The sequence below is a fragment of the Erythrolamprus reginae genome, chromosome 1 (assembly GCF_031021105.1).
Source record: "Erythrolamprus reginae isolate rEryReg1 chromosome 1, rEryReg1.hap1, whole genome shotgun sequence".
Lineage (NCBI taxonomy): Eukaryota > Metazoa > Chordata > Lepidosauria > Squamata > Dipsadidae > Erythrolamprus > Erythrolamprus reginae.
This window is the reverse complement of record NC_091950.1, coordinates 277,338,642-277,362,280: the sequence shown is the minus strand read 5'-3', so window position 1 is coordinate 277,362,280 and position 23,639 is coordinate 277,338,642. Positions and strand designations below refer to the sequence as shown.

The 23,639-nt window shown below is 37.9% G+C and overlaps 1 protein-coding gene across 1 annotated transcript in view; it reads left to right on the top strand.

The window, feature by feature from the left end:
- LMBRD1 (LMBR1 domain containing 1) overlaps positions 1–23,639 on the top strand; it is a 65,710-nt gene that overhangs the window by 34,865 nt on the left and 7,206 nt on the right. Inside the window, exons 8-14 of the mRNA XM_070733043.1 lie at positions 1,577–1,702; positions 2,526–2,678; positions 11,699–11,763; positions 14,062–14,164; positions 14,842–14,946; positions 17,189–17,338; positions 19,379–19,457. Coding sequence (XP_070589144.1) covers positions 1,577–1,702; positions 2,526–2,678; positions 11,699–11,763; positions 14,062–14,164; positions 14,842–14,946; positions 17,189–17,338; positions 19,379–19,457 — 781 coding nt within the window. The remainder of the gene's footprint in view (positions 1–1,576; positions 1,703–2,525; positions 2,679–11,698; positions 11,764–14,061; positions 14,165–14,841; positions 14,947–17,188; positions 17,339–19,378; positions 19,458–23,639) is intronic.

The window sequence follows — 23,639 nt, the reverse complement described above, 5'->3', positions numbered from 1 at the left end:
GAACAGGCTCCCATTCGGCTTGCCTGATTCCTCCTCCGCTTCTCTCGCATGCAGCTCGCGCTTTCTCTGCCCTGGTCTTTAGCGCTCCGACGACGACTATCCCCCACTCTCTCTCTCTCTCTCAAAGAAAAGCCTTAATTTCATAGCCATCGGTTCATTGGCCTTCCGAGGCTGGAGTTCGTCCTTTTGGGGGATTACGATCGCTTAATCCAAACCACCGCCGCTATCCCCCCCTCGCGCGATTCCTTGCACCTTCTTCCCAATGTTATATCTGCGGTTCAGCCTCCTTCCCCGTCGAGAAAGCGTGTGCAGCGGGGAAGACCCAGGGCTCCCCCCCCCGCAATACCCCCGTGTTTCCCCGAAAGTAAGACATATGTCTTACTTTCGGGGTATGGCTTATATTAGCCAACCCCCCTGAAACCCCCCATATGTCTTACAATCGGGGGGGTCTTACTATCGGGGAAACACGGTAGGCTGATGACATTACTTGGATAATGAAAATACGAAGGATAGATTAGCACTCAGTAGAGCATGAATGAAGACTTTGGAAAAGATTCAATCCTGATGTATCTGTACCTCCAAAGATGAGAAATTCCCTGTGACACACTAAGGAAGCAAAAGTTGATTTTAAAGAAGCAAGATAGGAAGTGTATTGATGCTTTCAAATGTTGGTGAAGTTTAGAAAAGACTTCTGAGAATACCATGGACAGTAAAGAAAACAAAGCAATGGATCACTAAACAAATCAACCCAGATTTCTTATTCAAGGCAGACATGACTAGACTCAAATAATCTGGCACATTATGTGAATACTATACTCAACTCTCTGGAAACATTTCTAATGTTGTGGAAGATAGAAGGAAAGAGAAAAAGAAGACAGCCAACAGCAAAATGAATAAACTCAGTTACAGTGGTGATCAGGGCACCTTTGGGAGACCTGAAAGAAGAAGTTAGAGATAGTTCATCTTGGAGAAAATCTGTACTGTACTTGTGATTGTTAGAAGTCGAAGATGACTTGATGACACATAATCAATAAAGAGGAAGATCGTAGGATTATTTTCTAACTTTATTACTTCTTTTCAGATTTGGTAACATGCAATAAGAACCTGGTGTTATATATTTTTCACCTTGTTTCCTTGAATCTTAGTTATAGATTAGTTACAGTTGGGTTCTCTTGTGTTTATAGGAACTTTGTTGCTATATTCCCTCTTTCAGCGGTCTGTAAAGAAACAAGCATGCAATTGTAATTAATGCACAAAAATTCCAAATAACTGTCTTATTGTAGACCATTTAATTTTATCTCTTCTTATTAGGTTTATTATTATTTTTTATGTAGTCAAGTTTTTACCAGTATTTTGGGTGAATTCTGTATCCAGTACTTTACTCTTCTTTTTGTTAAGGAGAGATGGGTTCAGAAACTGTCTTTATACTTTTTAATATTTTCTACAAAATAGTTATAAAGAAATATGACTGAATTTTTTTTATACTAGAACTAAAATACTGTATTGATTTTGAACTAATTACAATGATTATTTAGAAATGTTGGTTCAGTTGATGCTCTGTTTCATTTTTCTCCAGGCTTATGGAATGTCTGCTTTGCCTCTAAACCTTATAAAAGGCACAAGAAATGCTAGTTATGAACGCTTGGAAAACACTGAAGATATTGAAGATGTTGAGCAAAGTATTCAAAGAATTAAATCAAAGGTGCTACTTTGTAACATTACTTTTAGAACTTTAGTTCCATCTTTTTCTAAGATCATTTAACTTTCACTCATTATTAGTTTGGACTTTGGACACCTGAAAAATGCAATGTATGTTAAGGTAGAATTTTATTTCATTATTTCCAAATACAATATGTATTCATATATGATTTCATTTACATTCATTCACATTTTTTGTAGCTCAATAAAGTATCCAATTTGCTGATAACTTCAATAACTGTTAAAAGTTACTACTCTAGTATATATAGGGATGCGGTGGCTCAGTGGCTAAAACACTGAGCTAATTGATCACCAGGTCGGCAGTTCAGCAGTTCGAATCCCTAGTATCACATAATGGAGTGAGCGCCTGTTACTTGTTCCAGCTTCTGCCAACCTAGCAGTTTGAAAGCACGTAAAAAAATGCAAGTAGAAAAATAGGGGCCACCTTTGGTGGGAAAGTAACAGCGCTCAATGCGCCTTGGGCATTTAGTCATGCCAGTCACATGACCACAGAGACATCTTTGGACAGCGCTGGCTCTTCAGCTTAAAAACAGAGATGACCACCGCTCCCTAGAGTCAGGAACGACTGGCTCACTTGTGTGGGGGAACCTTTACCTTTACCTTACTAGTATATATGATTCTTTGTATCATTGCTTTGTATTCTGCCTAGTCCATGTGTTTTTTGTTTGTTTAAATGAAGTTTGTATTAAAAAAAGTTAAATACTCAGATTTTGGCATAATGTTTCATTTATAGTACTTTTGAATTGGAAAGCCCATCCGTATTAATATATAAATTTTGCACTTTTTCTTACGATTCTCCCTACTAGTGCAGAGAAGGTCGGCCTTTACCGGGTCGAGACAGGCAAATGCTAAAACAACTTGAAGACAAACTAAGAAGCCTTCGCAAAAGAGGACGGCGTCTGGAATACGTTGAGAAAAGCTGCTGGACCAGATTCTGTGGTGCCATGAGACCGCTAAAAGTAAAGATTCTCATTTTATATTATAAGAAAACTTTCTGCTCATACAAAAAAGATATTGATATCCTACCAGTATCTCATAAAATGTTCGTGTTATTAGACACAGACTCGACTCAGAAGATCAGAATGGCTCTACTGGTTCCACAATATGAGAGAAAGCAGAATCATTGTTTTTGAGTTTGTTTTTTTAAAACACTATTGCTTAGATCTCCTGCCCAAACATAGTTTGAGTGTGATGTATCAGCAAGCAATATATTTTTTTTATATAAAATGAATCAACAAAATGTTTTGAAAGAAAATTGAGTGGAAAAATAAATGGCCATGCCAAGAATGTAATAATGGCTTGAAAATTCTGCTGGGGCGTTCAGTCCTTTGAATTTAATCCCAGCTACTGTATTTCATAAAAGTGAATGCTTGTTCGGTAAATACATGTATACTGTATTTTTTCCTCCCTAAAATAGGTTGATAATTAGGATGCATCTTATACTCTGATTGTAGCTTCTCCCCCTCCCTCCCAGCCCTAACTAGTTGCTAATGATCTTCCCAGCTCTTACCTTGTAGGCTCTTTCTGTGAAGAATGTTTTCCAAACCCTAAGTCTTTGCAGGGTTTTTTTCATTGGTCTAACTTGCTCCAAATGTTTCTTTCCAGCGCTAACTAGGTGCTAATGATGTTCCCAGTTCTTACTGCTTGCAAGTTCTTTCATTGTTATTATTATTATTATTATTATTATTTATTGGATTTGTATGCCGCCCCTCTCCGCAGACTCGGGGCGGCTAACAACAGTGGTAAAACAACATGAACAATCCAATTAATAAAAACAACTAAAAAACCCTTATTATAAAAAAACCAAACATACACACAAACATACCATGCATAACTTGTAGTAGCCTAGGGGGAAAGGATAACTTAACTCCTCCATGCCTGGCGACAAAGGTGGGTCTTAAGTAATTTGTGAAAGACAAATTGTTACTCTCTGCCAAGAATGTATTCCAAATCCTGTGATTTTTTTTCATTCTCTATTTGCTCCAAATGTTTCTTTCCAGCCTTAACCAGGTGCTAACAATGTTCCCAGCTTTTACCACTTGCAAGCTCTTTCATTGTTGCTCTCTGCCAAGAATGTATTCCAAAGCCTGTCTTTGTAGGGGTTTTTTTCATGGCTTTACTTGTTCCAGATATTTCTTTCCAGCCCTAACCAGGTGCTATTAATGTTCTCAAGCTCTTTCATTGTTACTCTCTGTGAAGAATGTTTTCCAGGCCCTAAGTCTTTGCAGGGTTTGTTTCATTACTCTAACATGCTCTGAGTAAGTTTATTTCCAGCCCTAATTAGGTGCTAACAATGTTCCCAGCTCTTATCTACTTGCAAGCTCTTTCATTGTTACTTTCTACCAATAATATATTCCAAACCCTGTCTTTGTAGGGGGTTTTTTATTGCTTTACTTACTCCAGATATTTATTTCAAGCCCTAACCAGGTGCTATTAATGTACCCAAGCTCTTTCATTGTTACTCTCTGCAAAGAATATTTTCCAAGCCCTAAGTCTTTGCAGGGTTTTTTTCCCCATTGGTCTAACTTGCTCCAAATGTTTCTTTCCAGCTCTAACCAGGTGCTAACAATGTTCCCAGCTCTTTCATTGTTACTCTCTCAGAATAAATTTTTAAAGTCCTTAACCAGGGAATAAAATAATATGCTGAAGCTGACCAGACTAAGGACGCTAGCTAGATGAATACCTAGTAAGTAGATTCTTTTCCCTATTTTCCTCCCCAAAAACTAAGGTGCGTCTTATATTCCGGTGCGTCTTATACGCTGAAAAATACGGTAAATGTTTACATGAACAACTGTAAAAGACATTGGATGCCAGCTGGGCATCTGTGAAAAAGCTGGGCTGAAATGCTTTGTCTCACTCTGAATTGCTGCTTAGAAGCAGTGAGGGAGCCTTGTTTATTTATTTATTTATTTTTAATTTATTTACAGTTTGTGTTGGAAGGGACCCTGTGAGTCTTCTAGTCCAACCTCCTGCTGGTGCAGGAGACCAGCCAGACATATGACAGTCCAGTCTCTTCTTAGAATCATAGAAACATAAAAGATTGGTGGCAGAAAAAAAACCTCATGGGCCATCTAGTCTGCCCTTATACCCTTTCTTGTATTTTATCATAGGATGGATATATGTTTATCCCAGGCATGTTTAAATTCAATTACTGTAGATTTACCAACCACGTCTGCTGGAAGTTTGTTCCAAGGATCTACTACTCTTTCAGTAAAATAATATTTTCTCATGTTGCTTCTAATCTTTCCCCCAACTAACCTCAGATTGTGCCTCCTTGTTCTTGTGTTCACTTTTCCATTAAAAACACTTCTCTCCTGAACCTTATTTAACCCTTTGACATATTTAAATGTTTTGATCATGCCCCCCCCCCCCATTTCCCTTCTGTCCTCCAGACTATACAGATTGAGTTCATTAAGTCTTTCCTAATAAGTTTTATGCTTAAGACCTTCCACCATTTTTGTAGCTTATCTTTGGACCCGTTCAATTTTATCAATATCTTTTTGTAGATGAGGTCTCCAGAACTGAACACAGTATTCCAAATGTGGTCTCACCAGCACTCTATACAGCGGGATCACAATCTCCCTCTTCCTGCTTGTTACACCACTAGCTATGCAGCCAAGCATTCTACTTACTTTCCCTACTATCTGACTGCACTGTTTACCTGTTCTTGAGGGTCTCCAGTGTTGGAGTGACCTCCGCAGGCAGACCATTCCACCGGTTGATTGCTCTCACCGTCAGAAAGCTCTTCCTTATTTCTAGGTTGAATCTCTCCTTGGTCAGCTTCCATCCGTTGCTCCTTGCCTGGCCCTCTGGTGCTTTGGAAAACAGTGTGACCCCCTCCTCACTGTGGCAGCCCTTCAAGTATTTGAAGACATGCTATCATGTCCCCCTTGGACCTCCTCTTCACTCGACTATCCATGCCCAGTTCCTGCAACCTTTCCTCATATAATTTGGTTTATAGTCCCTTTATCACTCTACTTGTCCTCTTCTGTACTTTTTCCAGAGTTTCAATGTCTTTTTTGTAGTGTGGAGCCCGAAATTGAATGCAGTACTCTGGGTGAGGTCTGACAAGGGCATTATAAAGTGGTATTAGTACCTCTTTAGATTGCATCCCTCTGTTGATGCAGCTCAAAATTGTGTTGGCTTTTTTAGCTGCCGCTGCAAATTGCTGGCTCATATTGTTGCTTCAAGCAAACCCATCCATTGAGCCCTGATATAATTCTTTAGAAGACAGATCTAGAGATAGCTTCTCTAATTCACATATAGGCAACTGTGTCAATTTTGCCAAATTGTAACACCCTCCCCTAATTTTTATAAAATATTCACTTCTTTAAATGTAAGCAAATACAGTAATACCTCATGATACGAACTTAATTGGTGCAAGGAGGAGGTTCGTAAGACGAAAGGTTCGTAAGACGAAACATTGTTTCCCATAGGAAACAATGTAAAGTCAATTAATCCGTGCAACAACAAAAAAAACCAGCAAAAAAACGCTGCCGCCCGGCTGTTACCTTTTAAAACAGCCTGGGGGCTTCGGCGTTGGGAGGCTGCTGAGAAGCCCCCCGGCTGTTTTAAAAGGTGACAGCCGGGCGGCGGGGCTTCTCAGCGAAAGTTCGGGTTTGGGAGGCTGCTTTGAGGAGGCGGGGAAGCCTCTTGCAGCAGCTGCCACAGCCGCCGGCTTCCCCGCTGCTCGCCCGCCAAGGATGCTGACCTTATGCCTCGCGGGGAAGCCGGGCAAGAGCGATCTTCTGCCGGCCATGGGCGAGCGGCGGGGAGTCGCCCATGGCCGGCAGAAGATCGCTGTTGCCCGGCTTCACCGTGAGGCATCAGGTCAGCAAGAGCGATCTTCTGCCGGCCATGGGCGACTCCCCGCTGCTCGCCCATGGCCGGCAGAAGATCGCTCTTGCCCGGCTTCCCCGCGAGGCTTCCCCCATGCTCGCCCACCGCCCGCCCGTCCAGAATGCTGACCTGATGCCTCGCGGGGAAGCTGGGCAAGAGCGATCTTCTGCCGGCCATGGGCGAGCGGCGGGGAGTCGCCCATGGCCGGCAGAAGATCGCTGTTGCCCGGCTTCACCGTGAGGCATCAGGTCAGCAAGAGCGATCTTCTACCGGCCATGGGCGACTCCCCGCTGCTCGCCCATGGCCGGCAGAAGATCGCTCTTGCCCGGCTTCCCCGCGAGGCTTCCCCCATCCTCGCCCGCCGCCCGCCCGTCCAGAATGCTGACCTGATGCCTCGCGGGGAAGCCGGGCAAGAGCGATCTTCTGCCGGCCATGGGCGAGCGGCGGGGAGTCGCCCATGGCCGGCAGAAGATCGCTGTTGCCCGGCTACACCGCGAGGCATCAGGTCAGCAAGAGCGATTTTCTGCCGGCCATGGGTGACTCCCCGCCGCTCGCATTGGGGTGGGGGGGCTCTCAGGACAACCCCCCACCCCAGCACTTTGCATCCCGCCGGCTAAGAGCAATCGGGCAGCAGCTTCTGCCGGACACGGGTAATGAGCGGGACAGAGAAGCGGGGAGAATCAGGAGGCTCCTTTGGCGGCTGGAGGCTACCTGGCTTTGTGTTTTTGGCTGGGGGAGGAAGCAGTAGGACCTTCCTAACTCCCTCCCCCCCAGCCAAAACCCCAAAGCCTGTTTGCTGCCACACGATTTAGCCAGGACAGGAGCGAAGTGACGTGGAGGAATGGGGAGCTGAAACCGGGCGGTTTCAGCTTTCCATCCCTTCACGTCACTTCGCTGCTAAATCGTGTGGCAGCAAACATGCTTTGGGGGTTTGGCTGGGGGGGGAGGGAGTTAGGAAGGTCCTACTTCTCCCCCCCCAGCCAAAACCCCAAAGCATGTTTGCTGCCACACGATTTAGCGGCGAAGTGACGTGAAGGGATGGAAAGCTGAAACCGCCCGGTTTCAGCTCCCCATTCCTCCACGACACTTCGCTCCTGTCCTGGCTAAATCGTGTGGCAGCAAACAGGCTTTGGGGTTTTGGCTGGGGGGGAGAAGTAGGACTTTCCAGCAGCCTCCGAACGCCGAACGTGGAAGTTCGGGTTTGTTCGGCTTCGGGAGGCTGCTGGAAAGCCGCCCGGCTGTTTTAAAAGGTGACCGCCGGGCGGGGGGGCTTCCCAGCAACCTCCCGAACCCGGGTTCGGGGGGGTGCTGGCAAGCCCCCCCAGGCCGGCTGCGACCTTTTAAAAGAGCCGCGCCGCTTCCCATCTGTCTCCTGAAGCCAAACGCGGAAGTTCGGCTTTGCCGTTCAGCTTCAGGAGACAGATGGGAAGCGGCGCGGATCTTTTAAAAGGTCGCAGCCGGCCTGGGGGGCTTCCCAGCACCCCCCCCCCCCGAACCCCGAACTTGTGCCGAACTTCCGGGTTCAGGGTTGGGGGGGGTGCTGGGAAGCCCCGCCGCCCGGCTGTCACCTTTTAAAACAGCCGCGTGGCTTCCCTGCAGTCTCCGAACACCGGTTCGTAACTCGAAAAAAGTTCGTAAGAAGAGGCAAAAATTTTCTGAACCCCGGGTTCGTATCACGAGTTGTTCGTAAGACGAGGGGTTCGTATCTTGAGGTATCACTGTACAATGATGTTTGACGAATTACTAAATTAGGATGAATTAAGCTAAATTAGGGTGTTTAATAATTGTAGTATTTTATAATGGAAAAAGTCATGTGAAACAGCATATTGTGTAAAAATGTAAATGTATTTTTGTTAGGGACATCAAATCTCAAAAGGTACATCACCAATTGCTTTGAAACTTTGACAGAGCATTCCAATTGAAAACAGCCCTTTTGATATACCTATATTAGGTATGTGACAGGTAAAACTGGTCAAAACACAGGATTCCCCAGTGAAAAACATAGGAAGTACATTTTGATTAGCTGGTGAAAAGACAGGTAGTTACTTTGCATGGAGACTGGTGACAAACATAGCAGGCACATTTTAATTGGCTGCTGATCAACTGCCACAGGGAAATTTCCTGAGAACATAAAGGAACCAGGTTTGGCTGCAAATCATGGGGTTTGCCACCCATGCTTAGGTGGAACCAAGATCCCTGCGAGGTAGGACAGTATTATCGTATTTTGGCAGATGGATCGTGCCAACCTCTTAAAGCAGGAGGTGGGGAGAGACAGGAAGGGAGAGAAAGAAAGATGTACAATGTCAACCTGCTCTCTAATGTTAATCACTTCAAACTCTGTTACTCTGAATAAATTGAGCAGGGGGTTGTACTAGAAGAACTCCAAGGTTCCTTCCAAGTCTGTTTATATTTTTAACTGCCACACAAAAATCTCCTCAGAACATGAAGGGAACCATAGATTATAACTATAGATGCAAACGAAACATCTACTGGCTGAATAATTCTGTAGATATTGCAATTTACATAAATACAAATGTAAATGTCCGTTTGCTCACAATCTAAAATTTCCGATTCTTCACTGATTGCTTTGAAAATTGCTCTCAAAATAGGTTTGGCTACAAACTGTGAGGTTTGTCTCCTAAGTATTGCATGCTTGGGTGGAACCAAGAACCCTGCGATGTAGGACAGTCTTATTGTATTTTGGCAGATGGGTCAGGCCAATCTCTTAAACCAACAATCAAATGTCACCCTGCTCTCTAATGTTAATCCCTTCAAACTCTATGATATAATTGAGCAGGGGGTTGGACTAGAACACCTCCAAGATACCTTCCAACTCTGTTATTCTGAATAAATTGAGCAGGGGATTTAAAAATGTAAACGTTCACTTTCTCATTTCTTTCTTTTCACTTAACCATACTGAGTCACAGCAATGGGTGGCCAGTTACAAGTAGTATTCAATATAAATAGATACCTTTTGCTATATTTCATAGTGTAATTGTTAAAATCAGAACTGTAGCTAGAATAGAGATAAGGTGAAAGGGATAATCTAATACAGTATTAAAATGAGAGCACGCGTCAGTTTGATTGTTCTCTTTGTTAATTTATTTGGACCTATGCAGTAGTAGAGTCTTATACAGCTGTGTAGTGCCACAGGGTCACATTCTATTCAGCAAATGCACAGACTAACTTTGAAATTGGAGAGAGATTTATGGTTTAAGTTACTATTACAATTGAACAAATAATGGATCAGTGTAAAACGGGTAGACAAGAGGAGAAATGTGTGAACAGATTTGCAGGATGAACAAATAAGCAACAAATTCAATTTGGTGTTAGAAAACCATCAGGGTATGAATGTGGAAAAAGAAAAGATACCAAGAGAATGTAGAAACAAAAAGCTTAAGGCACTGGGGATTTTACATTTCCATAAAAAGAATTGTACCCAAATGATGCTGAAAATACACCATTATTCTGTAATGGGCATGTTAGATAGCAAAGTTCACTCTCATATTGGTACTAGATTTCCACCAAAAAAAGTCTCATAAAAATAATTTATTTGTAGTGAAAGATATAAAGCTATGATTTATTTGTAGTGAAAGTTATATGTAGCTTATGAAGATTACTTCACAATATGTAGGTCAAATGTACTTCTTTCCAAAAACTTGGAATTTTTTCTAGCACACTGCAGTTGTCAAAGACTCTTACATTTACTCAGTATAAAGATCAGAGTCAAGTTTAAATCAAGTATTTGTAAATAATAGTGTAATGTTGTAAGTAACTAGCAGTAATCTTATAGCTTTAACAGCTATAATGTAAACAAAGTACAGTATTTAAATATGCTTTCTTTTGTTTTGAACAACGAGAATCATAAAATTGAGTATTTTTAAATCAAAAGCACTAAGACACAAGTAGAATCATATTACAGAATAATACATTATTCCAAATAATTTAAATTTATATAATTCTCTCTTGCAGCATGTACAGACACATTAAGACTCCAGCTTTGCACTGAGCTCTGATCTTACTGCTTTAATTATTTAAAGACTTCCTTTAAAAAAAATGAACTCAGTTTGGAAGGCAGCAATTATGTCTAAAAGTTTTCTCACTTGTAGAAATGGCACCTCATATGAACATATACAGTGATACCTCGTCTTACAAATGCCTCGTCATACAAACTTTTTGAGATACAAACCTGGGGCTTAAGATTTTTTTGCTTCTTCTTACAAACTATTTTCACTTTACAAACCCACCGCTGCCGCTGGGATGCCCTGCCTCCAGACTTCCGTTGACAGCTGTTTTTGTGCTGCTGGGATTTCCCTTAGGCTCCCCTCCATGGGAAACCCCACCTCCAGACTTCCATGTTTTTGTGATGCTGCAGGGGAATCCCAGCAGGGGAATCCCAGCAGCGCAAAAACAGGTGCTTCACTGGCAACAGAATTCCGGAGGTGGGGTTTCCCATGGAGGGGAGCCTCAGGGGAATCCCAGCAGCACAAAAACGGGTGCTTCAGCTGGCAAAAGGGGTGAATTTGGGGCTTGCACGCATTAATCACTTTTTCATTGATTCCTATGGGAAACATTGTTTCGTCTTACAAACTTTTCACCTTAAGAACCTCATCCCGGAACCAATTAAGCTTGTAAGACAAGGTATCACTGTATTTATGTGTTGTATCTGTTGTCTAAGACTATGGACTACATGGTTTGCACATGCTAGAATAATAAATACACATAAGTGTGTGCTTTAGTCGTTTTCTCCACTTTTAAGAAAGATTTAAACGTACATTGTCATTTGAACAGATCTTTACCTAAATAATCAGCTGTATCTATATCTGGACAAAATTCTTTTTTGGAAAATGAATTGAAGAATTATTGCTTATGTCATTTGATTTCCAATTGCAGTCTTGAATTTCTATAAAAGTAATATTTTTAGTTTTCTTTTGCATGAACTAATATTTCTTGCAGAATTCAGAGTAGCTTCTGGTGTTATTAGCAGAGGTTTTGGTAATAATGTAGATGCTGAATTTTTAATTACAAGGAAAATGCCTGCTAACAATTTTCTCATATTTCTCTCATTAAATAATAGCAAAATAAACTATGCATTGTTGAGAACGTGCTAAACTGTTTTTCAAACTTACTTGTCTTTTAGGTTGTATGGGGAATATTTTTTATACTTGTGGCTCTGCTGTTCACTATTTCTCTCTTCCTGTCAAAGTAAGTATATAACATGCTTTTCATTTTAAAATGTATCTACTGAAAATCATTCAGCCAGACTTGGGCCAATACTTGATATGAATGTCCTTATCAGGTATTCACCAGAAACCTGTGAGCTTGAAAATGAACAGAACGTGCGCCCCGTACCCCACCATTCTCTTATTTAGGACGGAAGACTGAAAATACCTTTGGATATTTATTTGAATGTAAACCAACTGTTTGCATAACAAAAGACTATCTGATTGCAACTCTATACTATTCAGATTTAAGCAAACAGTTCTTCAGACCTTTCTCTCTGAGCATGTTAATAAAGTGGATGACCAGTGTGCTCAGCATATTTTAATATGCTCTCAAATCCTTTTATTGTACATTCAAGTAAACACACGAAGAAGAAGCTTAATGTCCTACATAGGTGCAAGCTTTTTGAAATATTGAAAGTATTTCTTCCAGATAAAATTCACTCGCACTGCTTTAACCAGATTTTGTGAAATGAAAGGGATAGGGATACAGAAATCTCATCAAGTAACTATTTTCAATTTAGAACCAATTTATCTTCCAACATATTATGATGGAGACTTTCTTAGTTTCTTTTTAATGGCTTTCTGGTGAACTGCTGGGGAAGTAGATTTCACAGATAATGGAAAAGTGCTCAAGTAGCTATTTAAGAAAACATATCCTTATCACTCTGTGAACTAATATTTACAATTATCTTGTTGCTTTTACAACAAACACAATATGGCCTAAACACAGGCCGTGATAGAGATAATATAATCACTATGATTTTTTTCATTTGTTTGTTTGTTGTTGAATATTTGTTGTAGCTTCTATTTAAATCATGGAAATGACATTCTCCTTCTGGACTATTCTGTTTTGGTGGTGTTTTGCCACTTTCTGAAACTAAATGCTGCAGACGATAAATGGCTTGAAGTACTGAGTTGACCCATCCCCTGCTTCATTTAGAGACATCTCAAACTTCTAGAAGGTTTATTCTGGATATAGCTAAACAACCCTGAAAAGCTATAACCTAAAAGAGATTATGAATTAACTGGAGAGAGGTTGGAATACTGTGAAATTCTCTGGAACATTCCATTTTCAAATCTGTATCTTTTGCATAAGAGCCATTTACAGGTGAAACTCGAAAAATTAGAATATCATGCAAAAGCTCATTTATTTCAGCAATGCAACTTAAAAGATGAAATATAATATATGAGAGAGACTCGTTACATGCAAAGCAAGATGGTTCAAGCCGTGATTTGTCATAATTACGATGATTATGGCTGCAGCTCATGAAAACCCCAAATCCGCTATCTCAGAAAATTAGAATACTACATGCAATCAATAAAACAAGAATTGTACATAGAACAATATGGCTTGAACTATCTTGCTTTGCATATAACAGGTCTCATATATTATGTTTCACCTTTTAAGTTGCATTACTGAAATAAATGATATTTTGCATGATATTCTAATTTTTTGAGTTACACTTGTATATATCTCTCCTGGCTCTAGGGTTTTTAGAGGATTATTCCTGAATTATTGGCACTGCAAACATGCATAAATACATGGATTTTTAAAAACAGATGTTTGCGACAAAATGTGCAAAAATATATAGGATGTTAGTAGAGGAGTGTGAATTGTAATGCATAATATTTTGAAAGTAGAACAGAGGCTATTTAAAACGGCATGTAATACATAGAATTTAAAAATAAAACCCCAGATATATTTTTGGTTTTGGAAAAGGTTTCCATAAAATTCTGCACTCACAGGGAATTCATTTTATTACCATTACAGCAAATATGTATAGTAAGTGATGCTGTTTCATTACCTTACTTAGTAACATCATCAGTTCAGGAGTTTTGGAGAGAGGGTTTTGGTTGGCAGGGAATCTGCACTTTTCCGAAACTCCTGTACAATGATATTTCCTGATGGGGTAATGAAATGTTATTAGCGATCCCATAATCAAGCCTGGAGAACTTCAACAATATAACAGTTCATATTAATATAAACATGAGTGATAATTATCAGATTAACATATCCTGAATTTTCTATAATAAAATGGTACATTTTCTGAATGTACAAGTTGCTTAGAAGATATTTGCAAGTATCAATCCTGATCTGTGCACATAGAAAATGCTATGTTCCTAATGTAATCATGACTATAAACTGTTATAATTTCTAAAATGCTAATGTCAATGTGTATCTTTATTCTTAAGTACTTTATACAAAAATGTGCTAAATATATATATATATATATTTAAAAATCAAGCAAATAACAATTTATGTCTTAAATTCTTACAGTTTGGATAAAGCACTTCATTCTACTGGTATAAATTCTGGGTTTATAATCCTGGGAACTAATTTGACCAACCCATTGAATATGCTGTTACCTATTCTACAGACAGTAAGTAAAACTTTGCTTCTACTGAATGTTAAGGTCTTGAATCCTAATAAAATAAAAGAGTTTTAAAAATAAGCAAATGAAATATTAAATAATGAGTTAATATAATAATATACATGAAATAGTATGTACATTTTTGATAATGATTGATAGAAAATGAAAAATCTGATTCCAATAATTAACAGAAAACTACTCAAACTATTATTGGGGGAGAATATCATAAATTAAATATAATAAACTAAATTGTTCTATTTGGATTGTATCTTGTCAGTATGGGAGGTGAGGGGTTAGCAAGCAAATAGTTTGCAATCTATTTGTTATCTGAAATTAGGGTGATATTTATCCATATTTTGGAGCAGAGAATCTCTTTTTCCCATAGCATTCACTAAGGGACCCTGTTAATGCTATTCCACTTTCCACAAACTGAGTATTGAACATAGTAGAGTTTTTGGGAGGACGCATCACCTCTGACTGTTTAAGAACCCATTTAAGTCTCTTATTTTGATACTGTCAAAATTTGGATAAAATACTACTTTCTGCCATTGCCTTATTATTGTCAAATATATTGGATTTAGTAACATTTTTATTTATAATTTTCTTGTGTGGGTTTTCCTCAAAATTGTATAGCTGAAGAATCAGGAATTTTCCTGATGTCTAAATGTGATGCATTTATCTTCTAGGTGTTTCCCTTAGATTATATTCTTATTACCACCATCATCATGTACTTCATATTTACTTCAATGGCTGGAATTCGCAATATGGGAATCTGGTTCTTCTGGATAAGGGTAAACTTTATTGTATCTTTCACTTTCCAAGTAATTTAATATGTTAGACAAATAAATAAAACATTGCAAATACATATAAGAAAAAAATGCAGAAATTTTGTTTTACATATAATATTAAACAAAATACCTGTTTTGCCAGCTTTTATATCAGTTCATATAAATCATTTCACTTCATACCCAGACAACATATGCAGGAATCATTCTGAAATTTTTGTGCCTTGGAATTTGTCTGCAATAACTAAGTGGCAATTTTGTTATATTTAAATGCTTAATTTTAAAATAATATTTTTAATACAATATTATGTTATATTTTTTAAAAGTATTTTAGCGTACTGTATTTCATAATATGCTATTTGTATGGATTCAGGTCTAAAGCATGGTATGCTACATGGTATTTTAACTTTTAACATGTCTAATTTTATTAAATATGTGTTTTTCCTTAAGGAGGGCCACTTTGAAAATGGACTCTTGCTCAAAATTGAATGTTTAGATGCTGACTTTCTTTTTAAAAAAGGAACTCTTAGCAATAGCAATTAGACTTGTTTACTGCTTCATAATGCTTTACAGCACTCTCTAAGCAGTTTTCTCTGTCTCTGATCTAAAAGAAATATTTCTTAGCTATTGTCATCAGTTTTGTTTTCAAATATTTGAAAGATTAAGACATAGATGAGATTGTATAACATTTTTTTTAGTCCTAGAACCACTCTAAATCTGTAGTTAATGTCCCCTGTGGGATTCAGGAATCCATGGATGGATTTCATGGAATTCATGAATTTGTACAAGGAAAAAAATATAAATGTGTTTAAACATAAATAGGTAGTCCTCCACTTATAACCACAACTGAACACCAAATTTCTGTTGCTAAGTCAGATGGTTGTTAAGTGAATTTTGGTCCATTGTATCACTTTTCTTGCCACAGTTATTAAGTGAACGTTGCTTTCCCATTGACTTTGTTTGTCAGAAGGTCATAAAAGCTGATCACATGATGCTAGGATACCGTAACTTTCATAAAAATGAAAGAGTTGCCAAGCAGCTAAATTTTGATCACATGACCATGGGTATGCTGCACTGGTCGTAAGTGTGAAAAATGATCAGAAGTCACTTTTTCTGTGCCATTGTAATTTTGAACAGTCATTAAATGAATGGTTGTAAGACAATGGTTGTAAGAATATCTGGTAGGCAGGTTCTTTTCCCTATTTTCCTCCCCAAAAACAAAGGTGTGTCTTATATTCCGGTGCGCCTTATACTCCAAAAAATACGGTAATATACTGCCACAATATACATTTATCCAATTCTTTGCTATTTCTATGGGTCAGGTACACATGCACAGAAATACACAGCAGAAAGTGTATATCATCTGTACTGTTTGCTGTTTGGCAAATTACTGGGAGGCATAGGCCATTTTTCCTTGTTTTCCTCCCCCAAAACTATGGTGTGCCTTATACTCTGGTGCATCGTATACTCTGAAAAATACGGTATTTTCTAGAAGTGGTTAGTCAAACACTTTATGCTGCAGCAACAGCGTTTTGCAGAAATTGGACTGTTTCAATTGCATCATTTATTTATACGATTTATAAAGCCACCTATCCCAAACAAGTGACTTTAAGCAGCTTACAAAGATTTATAAAAAACAAAAAAGTAGATAATTTTAAGTGCTTTTCAAACTATAAGCTCCATGGAAAGTATGAGTAGCATTAGTTTAATCCCCCAGTGGAGCCCACATCACCCAAGCATAAGATCTCAAGCCACACGCCAGATATTTCATTCATGCTTTGCTGTAGTTCTCTCTCTTCTTTGCTCTCTCTTCACTGCTTCTGTTTCCTGTCCTTGTTTGATCATTTGCTGTTAACTACATGGGATAATGTGCAGTATAGAAAAAAATGGGAATATATAACAACGGGGTACAACCCAGTTTTCTATAGTTTGCTACGTTTTAATACAATTGCATATTTGGGTAAGTTAAGCAGGGGTCTCCAAACTTGAAACTCTAAGACTTGAAGACTTCAACTTCAGAATTCCCCAGCCAAGTTTGCCATATTGGAGACCCCTGAGCTAAAGCATCCATTTGCCAGCAATACTTGGTGTTGAATAGTAAACTCCTGTAATTAATCAAAATTTTGAATAGACTTTTCAAATGAAAAGATAGATAGTCTATTGAAATTACACTCTGAGAATCTTCTTATTTTAATGTCAAGAACTAACTCTTAGTGTGTTAATGTAAGAACATATTTTTAAATTTTAGCTGTATAAGATCAGACGGGGGAGGACGCGACCTCAAGCCCTTCTCTTTCTTTGTATGATACTTCTGTTGATTGTTCTTCACACCAGCTATATGATCTACAGTTTAGCCCCTCAATATGTTATGTATGGGAGCCAAAAGTATCTAATTACGGTAAGATTTTGAAACTTTGCTGTCAGCTATCATGCATTTTGAAATTAGCATTTTCTTATGTTAAACATAAGTTCAAGTAATAAATCTAGGGTTCAATTATGTAATAATGTAAGCATTATGGTGATAATTTCATAATACAAAGAATATAATTATTTTCTTCTTTTTCCTTTTCATTGTTTTTTCCCCCCAATTCTATCCTTCAATATTACAAGAGTACCTCAAAAATTCCTAACACTGAAGATGTGGTTGGTCCATATTCCACACTCCCCCCACATGATATCAGTAGGGGTTGGGCTGTCCTTTTAGATCATAATTGCCCCATACATGTTTCCATTCTGTTGGTGTACAGGAAGGGCCCCAAAACAGTTCCATTTCAGTGGCCTTTGGGTCTGCTTGCATGTATGTTTTAATGTGTTCCAAATAGGTTTCATACAGAACTTGTACTACTTCCTACAGTGTATAAGTTTTATTTATTTATTTATTTATTTATTTATTTATTTATTTATTTATTTATTTATTTATTTATTTATTTATTGAATTTGTATGCCGCCCCTCTCCGAGGACTCGGGGTGGCTCACAACATATCAGAACAACATAACAATACATCTAAAAATCCAGTTAATATAGCTAAAAAGACTTAAAAACTCTAATATATTTTTTTAAAAAAAACATTCTTCACCATTCACTCATTCAAGTTATATATTTATTTTTTGCCCAGACCTAGCCTTAATGAATTCTTTATTTTTATTCTTTGGATATGTATTTTATTTTATATTTTTATACTTTCAAAGGATCACAGTATTACAAAGTTTATAATTCTGTTACATATAGCATGTCATTTAAAAAGACCGCCTCCTGCCGCACGAATCCCAGCGACTGATTAGGTCCCACAGAGTGGGCCTTCTCCGGGTCCCGTCAACTAAACAATGACGGTTGGCGGGCCCCAGGGGAAGAGCCTTCTCTGTGGCGGCACCGGCTCTCTGGAACCAACTCCCCCCGGAGATTAGAACTGCCCCTACTCTTCCTGCCTTCCATAAACTCCTTAAAACCCACCTTTGCCGTCAGGCATGGGGGAATTGAAACATCTCCCCCTGGGCACGTTTAATTTATACATGGTATGCTTGTGTGTGTGTCTGTTAGTATATGGGTTTTTTTAAAATCTTTAAATATTTTAATTAATTGGATTACTTATGTTTTGTTTCACTTGTTGTGAGCCGCCCCGAGTCTTCGGAGAGGGGCGGCATACAAATCCAAATAATAAATAAATAAATAAAATAGACTTTTTTCCCTAAACATTTTCAATAATTCCTTGATGGGCTGGTCACTTTTTTCTATACTCTTATCTCATCTTTTATTTTTTCTTGTTTCCCAGCAATATTATTTTTCCCAGATCTCATTCCCTCAGTTCCTTGGTAGGGATTTAACCTTGATAACAGATTGCAGTTATCGGTTTTTCAGCTAATGGAAAGTGAACAAAATAGTTTAGATATGGTTATCAAAATTGCCTGCATTTCAAATAGTAAAGACTGAAATGTAATTTTTCTGCATGTTAGTCAAATACAGTAGTCTTTGAATTACGACAAAAATTTCTGTTATTATGTGAAACATTTGTTTTTTGCCCCATTTTACGATTGTTCTTGCCACCATTGTTAAGTGAATCACTGCAATTGGTAAGTTAGCAAGTTGTTAATGAAACTGACCCATTGACTTTGTATGTCCCGAAAAGTCACAAAAATGTGACAACCCCCCCCCTGAATATTGCAACCATCATAAATATGAGTCAGTTGCCAAGAATTTGAATTTTGATGACCATGAGGATGCTGCAATGGTCGTAAGTGTGGAAAACAGTCATAAATCACTTTTTTCAGTGCTGTTGTAACTTTGAACAATCACTAAATCAACTGGACTACCTGTATCTTTTAAAAAAAATAAAAGGTTCGGGTTGCTTATTGTGCCAAGTAAAATGCATGATGTGTCAATGGCATTAGTATTTTTAAATGTATTATGAAATAATCCTCAATTAATGTCTTCTTTGTGCAGAATAATAAGACATTTGAAGGACAGTTGAACAATGAAACAACGTACATATCAAAAGACTGTGATGCAGATGCACCTGAAGGTGAGATAACTTCAAGCCCAATTATAATAAACAATGAAAGATAACTGAGTTTGTAATTAACATATTTGAATATATTGATTTTTCATGGAAGACACTAAAGCTACGAGGGTCGACCAAAAAGTAATGCACCACATTTTTTTCTCAGGCTACAGTAATGGTACAAATGCGAAACTTTAGTTATACATTATTTGAATTGTCAGGAGTGCGTGTGTAAATTTTGTGTTTCTTCAGACAAATAGTGTAGCTTCAACAGTGTTTCAAAATGGCGTCTGTAAGTGATGTATGTTACAAGCAGCGTGTCATCATTGAATTTCTCACTGGGGAGAAAGAAACTGTTGGGAACATTCACAAATTTTTGTGTACAGTTTATGGAGAATCTGCAGTCAACAGAAGTATGGTTAGTCGCTGGGCACAGAGGGTGAGGCCATTAGAGGTGATTCGCACAGTGCAGAAATGGCTTTGTGTCCAGAACAAGGAGTGGTAACCATAGAGTGAAAACCATAGAATAGGATGGACATTATGAGGAAAAATAGGGAGTGTAGAAGAAACATCATTCTTTCTTGTGTGTAAGTTTCATTGTGTTCAATAAATACTTGTTGAAGAAAAAAAATGTGGTGCATTACTTTCTGGGTAACCCTCGTACTCACCAATCACTATCAGGACTTGCCTTGCAACAGTCTTTAATTTGATTCTCTGGTTGCAATCTTGATATACTTCCTATCATGAATTTCTGAGAAATAACGACGATGTCAAATCTATTGGTATACCCTGTTTCTATTTCCACAGTCTATTCCAGGGGTGTCAAACTCACATCGAGGTGACGTATCAGGACCCCCCCCCCCCCCTTTTGCTAAACTCGGCATGGCTGTGGCCAATTCATGACACATCTGCCGTGTGGACCAGGAGTTTGACAGCCCTGGTCTAGTCTGATGTTATATGAAGGCTTTGGCCCTGAGCCATCAAATTCCTTTAAATATTGCTTATCAAATGCATGGAATTAGAAACTTGCTAGTGCTTGGCTATAATGTTGTTTCTAAGAAAATAGCCATCCTAAATAGAGTTCCCTCAACAGAATTCTACATCCAAATTGATTTTGCTGTTATTTTCAAAAGAGTAATAGGTTTAAAATTATCTCTGTATTTCAGTTGCTCATTTTGCAATAATTCCCCCCACACACACACACACACACACTCACACACTCTTGGCCAGTTTTTAAACAAGTTTAATATTCAGAAGGATGTTCTTCACAAACATCTGTTTTTGTATCATCTTCCTCTCAGTAGCCCAGATGCTCAAGTACTCTCCACTTCATTCATTAGGGAGGGAGGCTATTTAAAGGAAGATCATGAGTGAATGAGATGGTATTTACAACTTCCTCTCTAGAGTTTTATGTTTGTTTGCTTGTTTGTTTCTGCAGAGAATGGCTGCTAATTCCTTGTGTATAATTTTCAGAAGGCTGGTAGGGAAAAATGTGTCAGTATTTTCTTTTTCTTTTCTCTTCCTTTCTTTGCCTTTTTTTGTGACTATAGTCTTAAGGATGTTTATTTTCTGCCAGTAGAACTACTTCTAAGTAATGTGTTAATGACTAGATTAGCTTGTATTTTGGAGTAAGGGTGATCATTTGGCCACTAACTAGATCATTTATTACTTTCCCCACCAACTTTTGGGAAGAAAAAAAGTGCTGAGATGAAGGACTCTTTAATAAAAAAATCCTGACACACTAATTCATTTGTAATAAATTGTTGTGGCTGTAACTCCTTGTTCAGCGAGAATGTTCTCTTAAATGCGTTCATTGTTCTATAGTGCAATATGTTTTAGCAGTCCAATTTACTTTCTAATTTACATCCTGCTTCCAGTTCTTATGTTTTATATTCCAGTATATATTGATTATGAGATTATACTGACAGAAGAGTATTAGAAATAAGAGTGTTGCTGATGTGATTGTACATGAATTCCAGTTTCATTGGTTATATTAAAAAGAGGTTGTTATGGCAACTACATTTCTCAAAATATTGCTTTGAATAGAAGAGTAACCTTGCTGAATTAGATCTAAGCGTTTCTATCCCAGCATCCTGTTTCCCATAGTGCTTAACTTGATGCTTGCAGAAATAACTACCTTCCTCTATTCTTCAGCAAATGGTACATTTGAGCATTATACCATTGTTACTTGGAGGTACTGTTCACTGATTACAGCTACTCTTTATTTATATAATGTTCTTTATAAGGAACTTATAAGGAACATCGGTTGTGAGCCATCGCCATATCTTGTGGCAATTAAAACTATGTAATTCATCATGAGGGAGAAAAATGCTTTTTTCTGAAGGCCCATCACGGAATGACTTCACTTCCTTATATTTTAAGAAGGAAATTAATTCCCTGTCTTGCACTATTTATAAAAGAAAATGCAAAATACTATTTTATTGCGATGCTAAGTTTAAAATAATCTGCAAAAAGAAAATTGTTTTAAACTGGAAAGTTAGCAAGTTGTAAAGGAAATCTCTAGCCCTCAGCGCTACATTTATCTTCAGAAGTTAGGCTGGGCCTTCCCTGTCCTCCAGAGGAATTGTTAGTAAATAGAAAAGGGGGAAATCAGTTCAGATAAAAAAGACATGTTAAAATGGATAATCAGGGATAGGGGAATTGAAACATCTCCCCCGGGCCTATACAGTTTATGCATGGTATGTTTGTGTGTATGTTTGCTTTTAATAATGGGGTTTTTAGTGTTTTTTCTTAAATTATTAGATTTGTTGTACATTGTTTTATTATTGCTGTGAGCCGCCCCGAGTCTACGGTGAGGGGCGGCATACAAATCTAATAAATAAATAAAATGTATTAAGAATTGGCAAGAAAAGGATTCTAGAGATTGTGGATATATAATTATAATAAAAATGTTAGGGGCCTCAAGAGTGCGGTAGTTCTATAAATCAATAAAGTAAACATCATCTGCAGAAGTAAAAGAGGGGAATTATAAACATAGTAAGGAACAAATTTAAAAATAAATGTCACTTTTATAATAATTTTTATTCAGATATATAAGGCCATATTTAAGTATGACTATACTTAGTTGTCACTATATACAGTTATTTTCTGAAAGTGGAAAGTGGCCTTATTTGCACTTTTATAAGGATAATTTTGAACTTACCACAGAAATAGTCATTTTCAATTCTGAAATAACTGTTAATAGTGGTTCAGGAAAAAATATCACTGTTTATAGAACACAAAATTTCTAGTGGAATTTCTTACCAGTAGTGGAAGCAATTTTATCCTGATATAATTTTAGATTCACTTCAAGTTGCTGCAATATAAAAGCACATATCTAATTTGGGGTGAATGCCACATAAAAATTACTGTAGGATAATAATGAGTGAAATTAAAAATGTTTCCCTCTTATATCTAAAGCAAGCTCTCCTTTAGATATATATATATATCAATTAGCATACAGTATCTACTTCTTTTTTATTGAAAAAATGCAGTAACTTTTCTTTTGGCTTCATTTACCTGTTAAATTTTGAAAAAGCTGCACACGTAATGTTTAAATGTAGGTCAACCCCATTGAGTTCTTCTATTTTCAGCATGGCTTAGCTTTAATTGTGTCCTTTAAGAGCACATTATATTTCTTTAATTATATGTTGTTTTAGGTTTTCAGGCAGAAGAGAATTTTTAGGAAGTATACATGAGCTGAGACAATGTTACCCTCCATTGTTGTCTTCATAATGAAGGACAGATCAAGAAGAAATAAGATATTTGTGAAAAGAACTGTCCTTGGAGCCAAAGGAGGAGAAAATCTCATCTCATCCACCAATATCAACCCAAAGTTTACCAAACCAGTTTCTCTCAATAGTTTTAACAAGCAGGCAGTTTTAATAGTAGACATTTTAAATGCACCATAGCCTGTTCTCATTTCTGAACATGCATGTACCATTTTTATCCAATAGAAGATAGCAGTTATTTTCTCAAATAATTATCTGGGATTTCAGGTGATAGTTTTAATTTCGCTGGTGTAAGAATCAAAGCTATTGAAGACAAAGGAACAGACAAGATCTGGTGGAATATGTGGATTCCTTTAAATATTAATGCTGCTTGGGCAAGCTGATTATCAGGTGAATTTAGTATTTTAATGTTAAACAGGACTTCTTTATTCTCCTTCCTTCCATGCTCCTTGCATACCCTTTTCTCCTCTCA